The sequence below is a fragment of the Sarcophilus harrisii genome, chromosome 1 (genome assembly GCF_902635505.1).
Source record: "Sarcophilus harrisii chromosome 1, mSarHar1.11, whole genome shotgun sequence".
Classification (NCBI taxonomy): Eukaryota; Metazoa; Chordata; class Mammalia; order Dasyuromorphia; family Dasyuridae; genus Sarcophilus; species Sarcophilus harrisii.
Window position 1 is genome coordinate 90,728,713 of NC_045426.1, and position 9,947 is coordinate 90,738,659.

At 38.2% G+C, this 9,947-nt stretch overlaps 1 protein-coding gene across 1 annotated transcript; it reads left to right on the forward strand.

Moving 5' to 3' along the window:
* The first annotated feature begins 3,100 nt into the window (after positions 1–3,100).
* On the forward strand, positions 3,101–9,394 carry LOC105749564 (cathelicidin-3). Its single transcript, XM_012543428.2, has 4 exons — positions 3,101–3,340; positions 4,615–4,710; positions 7,209–7,292; positions 8,644–9,394. The coding sequence occupies exons 1-4, from the start codon at positions 3,155–3,157 to the stop codon at positions 8,875–8,877; spliced, it is 600 nt and encodes a 199-aa protein (XP_012398882.1). The 5' UTR covers positions 3,101–3,154; the 3' UTR covers positions 8,878–9,394.
* Positions 9,395–9,947: the final 553 nt, after the last annotated feature.

Consider the following 9,947-nt stretch of genomic DNA (forward strand, 5'->3'; position numbering starts at 1 on the left):
AGGGAGGAGAAAAATTTGGAATACAAGGTTTTGCAAGAGTGAATGTTGAAAACTACCTTTCTTCTCCACAGATCTGAGAGGTAAACTATCCTTTGTTCTTCTAATTTGCTCATAATATCACTCTTTATGTCTAAATCATGAACCCATTTTGACCTTCTTTTGGTACAGGGTGTTAGGTGTGGGTCAATGCCTAGTTTCTGCCATACTAATTTGCAATTTTCCCAGCAATTTTTGTCAAATAATGAGTTTTTATCCCAAAAGTTGGGGTCTTTGGGTTTGTCAAACAATGGATTACTATAGTCATTGACTATTTCCACTAACTCTTGATTGCTTACTATATATAGAAAGATGTGCAACTAGCAAGTTTTATTTAGTGACTTTCCTGTAGCAGTTATTATTTGTCCATTTGAATAAGAGAATTCTTTATCTTCACTGACCTTTTCACTTGAGTGAATATACATGTTATATGATGGACTACAGACATCTCTTCAAAAATTAACAAGCTCAACACATCATTACCAAGGATGCAAATAAAAACATCTTCACTATTTAAGACAAAATATAAAGTGTGATTTAGAAACTAAAATTTGGTCTGCAAAATTGAAAACAATCCTGTAATGTTACATAATTTCTTGGTAACATTACCTAATTTCTTATTTTAAAATGAACTTATGGTATATGAATGTTATAGAATAGTTATATTTTTTATAAAAATTCTATAAAATTTTTCTATAAAAATTTCTATGAAAATGATCAGCAGGATGATTTCAGAAAGGCCTGAAGAGACTTACATGTACTGATGCTAAGTGAAGTGAATAGAAACAAGAGAATATTGTACATGGTAACAACAAGATTATGTGATAATGAACTGTGATTAACATGGCTCTTTTCAACAATAAGGTGATTCAGGCCAGTTCCAATAGCCTTGTGATGGAGAGAGCCATCTAGATCCAGAAAGAGAACTCTGGGAACTGAATACATACATATATATATATATATATATATATATATATATATATATATATATAGTTATTTTCACTTTTTTGTTGTTTGGGTTTTTTCTCATTTTTTTCTTTTTTGATCTGATTTCTCTTTGCAGCATGATAAATGTGGAAATATGTATAGAAGAACTGCACATATTTAACATATATTTGATTACTTGCTGTCTAGGGGAGGGAGTGGAGGGAGAAAAATTTGGACAAAATTTTACAAGGGTTAATGTTGAAAACTGTCTTGGATGTATCTTGAAAATAAAAAGCTATTATTAAAAATATTAACTATCTTTGGATTTGGTGTTTTAAAAAGACATATTTGATCATCTGAAAATTTTAGAACTGATATTCAATGAATATTTTGGGGGGATTTTAATAAATTAAATTGGATTCATAAACTATTTGATACAAAACAGATAATTTTTATTATATTAAATAAATTAAAAAGCTTTTGAACAAACAAAAAAATGCATCCAAAATTAGGAAAACAGAAAGCTTGGAAACAATTTTTACAGCAAGTATCTTTGTCTCAGTTTGAGAACTGTTTCAGTTCTCAAAAAATAGAGAAATAAGTTAAATTTATAGGAGTACAAGCCATTCTCCAACTGATAAATGATTAAAGGATATGAACAGGCAGTTTTCAGATAAAGAAATAAAAGCTATCTTTAGGCATATGAAAAAGTGTTCTAACTCACTTTTGATCTAGAGAAATGAAAATTTTAAAAACTCTAAGATATGACTGCATACCTACCAGATTGGCCAATATGACAAAAAAAAAAAAAAAAAAAAAAAAGGAAAATGACAAATATTGTAGAGGATGTGAGCAAACTGGAACACTAATGCACTGTTGGAACTGATCCAACCATTCTGGAGAGCAATTTGGAACTATGGCCCAAGGGTAACCAGACTATGAATACCACTTACCAGGCCTCTATCCCAGAAAGATCATAAAAAAGGGAAAAGTACTTACAGGTACAAAAATATTTTTAGCAGTCCTTGTAGTAGTAGCAAAATATTAGAAATTGTCAGGATGCCCATCAATTAATCGACTATTCTGTAAGAAATGATGAGCAGGTAGATTTCAGAAAAACCTGGAAAGACTTATACAAACTGATACAAAGTGAAAGGGACACAACTCAAATACATTGTATGTAGTATCAGCAATGCTGTGTGATGATCAACTATGACTGACTCAGTTCTCAGCAATATAAGGACCTATGACAAGGCAATGATGAAGGAAAATGCGATCCATAATCAGATAAAGCACTGGTGAATTTGGAATGAAGATGTAGGCATTTTTTTCACTTACTTTAATCTTTCTCATAGTTATTTTTTCCTTTTGATCTGTTACTTCTTTTACAACTGAGACTAATATGGAAATGTTTTACATAGTATCGTATAGATAAACTTTATAAACTGCCTGCCAATTTAGGAAGAGGGGAGGGAAAAGAGGGAGAAAAATTTGGAACTTAAAATCTTGTAAAAATGAATAATAAATTTTTTTATTGACATGTAACTGGGCAAAAAATAAAACACTATCACACACACATACATGCACATATTCTCAGAGGTTTCTTAACATCTAGTTCAAGGCTTTTTTATCATATGACTCCTTTTCTGGTCCTCAGTTATTTAGAGAAATAAAAATCAGGGTATTGAACAACTTTGTGAGAAAAAGAGAAGCAAAGATCTTAAAAATGACACTCAAGGTATATTATTCCCTATGAATTGATATTCTGTCAAGTTGGATTCACACTGACAAGTTGGATCCCCAGAGATTAGCTGCTACTTCTAGTTCTAGGATACTCTGTGGATCTTAAAACTATGGCACAGTTATTTGTTTGGGGACTCGAAAGCACAGAATTATCTTCTCAGACTTCAAGTCTTTGATCAAATGCCAGCCAGAGAGAGAGAAACTTTTCTTGCTCATTTCTCAATCTCTCAGCAGTGCCAGGGACTCTATCAAGGTGAGAGGACTTGAGCCACTGAGGTTTTTGCAAAACTACCTCCTTCCTCTTTGCCAGGTATTAGGCAAGGTATAATGGAGAAAGAAAACCACAGATTAAAACATCTAACCTGTCCCACCCCCCTGCCCTCCACAGGCCTTAAAAGACCATCTAAGAGGCAGGGACAGACCTAAACCCCAGCTAAGGTGAGAAAAGATGGGATCCCTGAGGAGAAATCTTCTGATACTATGTGTGGCAGTGACCATTGCAACACTTTCTGCACATCCAAGGAAGAGACTGAATGACCAACAGACTATATCTCTGTTACTGGATAAGTACAACAAATTGTCCGATGACAATTTCCTCTACAGGGTTCTTGAAGTCAGACCTCGCTCTGACCAGGTGAGTCCCTTCCCCACTTGTCTCCATCTCACTAAGCACAGAACTATGGATAGACTCCAAGTCAAAGGTTCGTGCTTCCATGTAGACCTGAGGGGAAATTTTAAGTCCAATCCAAGGCATTAAGATCATTCCTAAGTGATGATTGAGTATTCTCTGGATATTTTTCAGGCAGATTCATTTGAGAGTAGTTCTGATCATTGGGACAGCTGCAAGTTTCCTCTCAGGTCTCAGAACTTTGGGCAGAGTCAGGTAGCTCTGGACTCCCCTAGAAAAGCCTCCTGGAGAAGAAAATCTTAAACTGAAGTTGTTATTGTTGGTTTTTTAGTTTTATTGGTATCTTTGTTTTTATATTAGAGGTAATTAAAAAAAATATTCCCCTCAACCCTCTTCACCCAACGTGCTTGCTCTTGTGATAAAGAAAAAAAGTTAAATAACCAATTACTGAGAGGCCTGACTGCTAGTCTATACAAAATTCTGTGTCCCTGACTCTCCAGTGAAAGGAAAGAAATGCATTTCCTCATCCTTTCTCCAAGGTCAAGACTGGTCATTACAGTTAAACAGTATTATACTTCATTTTATAGTTATTTTCATTTAAAATTATATCATTTGATATGCTGTTATTCTGGTTCTGCTCATTTTATTCATCAAACAAATATCCTTATGTTTCCCTGAATGTCTTTGAATTGAATTTTGAAAGAGAGGGGAAACATTTCACATAAGGTAACAGGACTGTTTATATATATATATATATATATATACACACACACACACACACACACATATATATATATATATATATATATATATATATATGCTGAGACTTTCATTTGAATCATTCTTCTTATTCTCGAGTAGAAGGGTCTCCAAAGGGCACCTGCTAAAACACACCCATGTCACATATTAGCTTAATTGTACCTGTTGCCCCATTCAGAGAGGAGGAATTAAGAGATTTACATATTTTCTAGAAGGGAACTATTAGGGGATAAATTGCTTTGATGGAGAAGGGGAGAAGCCTGAACCAGGAGTGCAAGGTCACAAAAGAACTAAGTGGAAAAGTTGGACTTCAAACCCAGATCTTCTTATTCTAAATCTTTTGTATCTTACTACCTCTCAATAGGAGAATATTGGGGCCAGGAAGCTGGGAGAGGGCAAAAAGAAGACAAAGATCTGCATCCTAGGGAAGCCTTCCCAGACAGGCTTTGTCAGTGTCACATTGCCCAGGATCATCCTCACTCCTCTTACCCTTGATATTTCTTCAACTCTCTCCCTCCTAGACTGAAAGACGGATCCTGCATTTCACCATTCAGGAAACCAGGTGCCTTAAGTCAGAGAATCAGAATCCTGACCAGTGTGAATTCAGAGAGAATGGGGTAAGTAATTTTTACTGAGTCTGATACCCCAAATGTTATCCCTACTTCCCAAATAAAAATAATGCCAAAACTCAAGGATTCAGGAGCAAGTTTTAAGCCAGCCTTGCAAACAGGCTGCTAACCTCAAGCCCAATCATCCCAATAGACTTGTGCAGATATCAAGATAGCTTCCTAATCCTTCTACTTGGGAAGGGAAGGAAATGGTTTCAGGCAGACAGGTTGTTAACAATTGTGCTGACCAAAGACAGGATCTGATACACACTGCCTTTGCACATCCTGTTCTCTAAAAATGTGTTGATTTTCAAGGGATATAGCAAAGGAAAATTCTGTCTAGCATTCCATCTCCAGGTTCTAGCTCCTAGAACTGTAAAAGTCTCAAAATAACTCATGAAGATGTTATCTGATCAATGAGAATACTAGCATCCAGAGTCAGAGGCCAGTCTAGTGTCAAAGTCCTGGTCATCATACATTATGTGGTTTAAAAAATACCAGCATGCTATGACAATAAGAAACCCAGCCTGATATGCCAATACTAGTAATTCAGTCATTTAGCAATTTCTTCACAAAAAGCCTATGAAGGTGGTACAAATATGATCTCCACCCCTAAAAAATTCTTTCCATATTATAGATGAGGAAACTAAGGGTCACAGAGGAGAAATAACTTGCTCAAAGTCATAAACTAATAAATATTATGGGTAGGGTTTGAACCCTGCAGGGTCTTCTGACTACAAGTCTAAGACTCCTTTCGCCAGACTGCTGTACCCTCAAATAATTACAACTGACATTTGTTTTGCTCAGTTCATTGTACAGGGAGAGAGGAGTCACATGAGTTAAAATCTAGTCAAGAGGATTTGAATATCTCAGAATATAATACCATATACTATAATAAATATAACATGATAGCTGTATCTAATAACTCATAATATATTAGCTAAATATTTGCTAGAGAGTACTCTCCTTCAACCAATCAGTCAGTATGTATGAAATGCCTACAATGTTCAAGGTACTGTGCTAAGCCTTCTTCTTGGTAAGAGGCAAAAAAAAATCATTTTCTTCCCTGCTTATTATCTAATGTGGGATTAATGCAGTATGCAAACAACTATATATATGTACATATATCCACATATATATAATGTACATATATCCACATATATATAATGTACATATATACACATATATATAATGTACATATATCCATATATATATATATATATCCATATATATGAATGGCAATGGATTAAGAGGAGTTGGGAAGGCTTCCTGTAGAGGTAAGTACTTTTTTAAAAAGCTGATGGCCTCTTGTCTGGACTACACTGGTTTCTGTGCCTTGCATTAGACAGCTATATCCTTTCTGGCCATTGGAGGACAATCAAAGCCTCAAATTTATAGTAAAGTCTTTACTTTGTCTTCTTTTGTTTTTGTTTTTATTTTTCATTTTCTGCTGGAAAGTAGCTCTGCCTGGTGCACATGATAATCACTTTCTGAATTTATAGCTACACACCTAAAACATGGAGAAGATAAGTGAAAGGGAATGAATAAGGGGAACTTATAAATCTCTTTATTTATAATAAGGGTGATAACTAAGGAATGAAGGAACTGGGACAATGAGTATTGTTCCCTGGATGCTGGGACATGTTCCCTTCTTCTAACTAGAGTCTGAATCTGGTCAGTCTAAGGCAATGGAAGGAAAACAGGATTGGGAGTCTGAAGCTCTAGATTTGAATCTTGCCTCTGTCACTTTCTACTTGTGTGACTGTGGCTAGGTGACTTAGCCATTTTGGGACAATTGGTGAGTTATCAGTGTTCCCATCCTGGTGAGCACAACAAAATTCTATTCAACATCCTGAGTCCACCTACCAGGTACCCCAGCTCCCTAGCATGTCTTCAGAAACCTATCTATACCTGAGGCTTCAGAATTTCTCAAAATGACCTCATGAGACCCTTGGTGAATCAGGGTATTTTCTAGTTGTTGTGTTTTTCTTTTTTTTTTTTTTAAAGTATTGGTTTCGTTTACATGCCCTTTGTTTCTCAAATAATCCCTTCCTATTCCTCCACCTAGAAAACAAAACTTGATTAAAAAAAAAAAAAGAGGAGACAATGGAGTTTTTAAGAGTTCAGAAAAATTAACCAATTCAACTGAGCATGATGAGCAATTAAAAAAAGGCTTATCTTGTCCTTGGTCCTCCACTTCTGCAAAGAAGAGAGGGAAGTCCATTCATGTAGTGTCTGGCCAAGTTGGGCCATAGTACTGGGCATCCACTTCCCATTGCTATTGTTCTAGTCATGAGGTATAGTCTTTCCCTCTTCTGTTTACTTCCTTGGGGATCAGTTTATATAAATCTTCCAAAGTCTGAAATTTGAGAAAATCCTATTACCCAAGCAGCTCTCCAGCCTAAGGAAATGCCCCAACAGGCTAGAAGGGAATAGTCAGGAACGTGACTCCTAAGGATGCAGTCACTGATGACTCAAATATCACCTTTTTTGCTTTGTCCTCGTAGCTGGTGAGAGACTGCGCAGGACAGATTTCCTCTGCCCGAAATCAACGAGTGTTTCTACTCTCTTGTAACACTGTGGCTGGACAGGTGAGTTTTTACAACCAGATACTTTTGAATAAAAAGGAAAAATGTGTCCCTCAACTTGACCTTTCCACCTTTCTCTTTTCCCCAAGGAATTTCCCCCCGAGGACAGGAAGAATATGTAGCTCTAACTTCCTAGGATATGTTCCCATTACTTCCTAAAGTCTCATCATGTAGAAAAGGGATTAAGTTTCTTTTGGTTGGTTCCAGGAGTCAGAAAAAAAAAAAAAAAGAAGAAGTAATGGGTTGAAGATTCTAAGAATCAGCTTTAAGCACCAGGAAAAGGGAAGGGGGTGGAGGGCGGTCAGGGAAAGTATTTCCAAAAAGCAGAAGTGGCTGCTTTAGGAAACAGTGAGCTTCCCATCAGTGAGTTGGGGGAGACTTCTAACACTGAGTTTCTATGTAATGAATTTTCATTATAGCAAAAAGGAGGGGAGAAGGAATAATCTGGCCTTGGGGAGCAGAAGGGAAGAGGACCTACTGAAATCCCATCCCATAAGTGTTTGTCTATTCTATCTGTGCTTAAGGCCAGGTCTTCCCATTCAAGGGAAGCCTTCAGATCATCCTCCTATTTCTCTGGGAATTTTCATCTATCCTCTTGGGTTGGGTCCCTTTCTGGGGAGGAAAAAAAAAGTCTTCTTGACCCTTCCTGGCATATTATAGATGCTGAAATTCATGGTTCAGTTGAAGATAATGAAGGTTTTACTTGTGGATTGGGTTAGGGGGCTTCTTCCTGACCACTGGAGCCGCTCTCCTCCCACCTTCTTGACTGTCTGTCCTAGAGTTGGCTGTTCTGCCTGGGTGGCCTTAAAGGTCCATCCTGGCCATGGGCTGCGTACTGAGACTTTGCTTGAAGGCTTGGAGTACATACCCAATCTATTCTTTCTAGGTCATGTTCACTACTTGACACAATCCCCAGATTCTCACTCCTTCCCCTTACCTTATCATTCACTCAAGAATGCTTACAAAGCATATTAAGACCGTGCTCTCAGAAGAGTCCTTCACCTGCTCCTTGTGGCTTCTGGCTTCCTTTCCCTGCCACTGGCACTGCCAACCTGAGCCCCTGCTGGAGAGGGAAGAATGTGCCCTCTGAAAGGATCCACAGATCTCTAAGATCAGAAGGAATTTTTTAAAGGGGGTATTTTTTTGGGGGGGGGAAGCTTTCTAAAATTATACCTCCTTAGTGTAGGCAACTTGCCTGTTGTGCTATGAGTAAGGAGAGTCCTGGACAGCCCCAGCCATACACTGACACTCCTCCGGAATTTCAGCCAAGGGTCCATGACATTCTAATAGTCCTACAAACTTGTACCTGCCTTCGCAAAGTCATGAACACTCCGTGTGCTTCTTTCTCCCACAGCAGGATCAAGGATCTCCCACAGCAGAGTCAGATGGTGATGCATCAACAATCCTTGAAGATCCTGGCAAAATCCGAGAAAGACGTGATATAGGAGAGGAACCAGTAGGTCTCTTAGCAGCCAGGGGTATACGTAGACCCTACTTACCCAGACCTCGCCCAAGGCCAAACATTCCCAGACCTCGCCCAAGGCCAATCATTCCCTTCCGTCCCTTTCGGCCTGGGCGCTCTGTCTAAGCTGGACCAGGACCCTTCTTCCCTGCTACTCAGCTTAGCCCCAATTCCCCTGAACCCCAGTCTCACCATGATGAACCTTGTTCCTAGTCTAACCCTGATGAACCTGAACCCCAGTCTCACCCTGATGAAACTGAACTCCAGTCTTACCCTGATGAATCTTGACCCCAATCTAACCTTGATGAACTTGGACCCTAGCCTGATGCTGATTACCCTTGACCCTAGCTTAGAACTGATTTTCCTGAGCCTGGCTTTAACCTTGCCTCATCTCTGGCTAAGCTCCCCTTTTAGATTCCATGCTTGACCTAGGCCTACTAAACCTGCTTCTTCAGTAAGTTCCAAGGTTTGACCCACAGATCCAGAAGAAGCAGAAAATGTATAGAGACCAAATGCAATAAGAAATCCAAAAACCAAAAAAATGGGACCAGATAGTGGAGTGTCAAAGGGCAGGGACTGGCAGGCCTTTCATGGAGCATTCCAAGCAAACAGCAATTGAATAAAGGCTTTGTGATATCAGTGATCAGTCTAACAATCTCTTATATGTTCTTTTTGTCTCTTGGCTCTTCCTGAGTTCAATCTATCCTAACCACACAGACAAATCAATTTTCCTAAAGGGGCATAGGAAGAAAGGGACCTACTTTGTGTCAGGCACTGGACTAAGCACTTTATAAATTTTATCCCATATGTTCCTTTCTGGGAGGAAGGTGCTGTTATGATCCCCAATTTAAAGTTGAGGAAACTGAGGCAAATACAGGTTAAGTGACTTGTCTACTTAAGTGTCTGAGGATTTATTCAAATTCATGCCTTCCTGACCCCAAGCCCTGTGTTCTATCCACTGCTTGCATTATCAAAGAAATGGGATTGGACTTGAAATCAAAAGAGCTGGATTCTAATTTTAGCTCTGCCTCTGGGTAACTTTAGGCCAGTCAATCAATCTTTGGGGGTTTTCGTTTTCCTACACCTAAGTTTTCTTGTAAAAAGCAGAAAGTTTATCCCTAAATTTTCTCCTACATATAAAATCTCTAAACACAGAAACCTGATCCTTCCCTCCCCCTCCTAAAATACTTCTATTA

Coding starts and splice junctions, on each gene's coding strand:
- LOC105749564 (XM_012543428.2), top strand. CDS start 3,155: ATGGGATCCCTGAGGAGAAATCTTCTGATACTATGTGTGGCAGTGACC. Junction 3,341..4,614: donor TCAGACCTCGCTCTGACCAG/GTGAGTCCCTTC, acceptor TCTCCCTCCTAG/ACTGAAAGACGGATCCTGCA. Junction 4,711..7,208: donor GTGAATTCAGAGAGAATGGG/GTAAGTAATTTT, acceptor TTGTCCTCGTAG/CTGGTGAGAGACTGCGCAGG.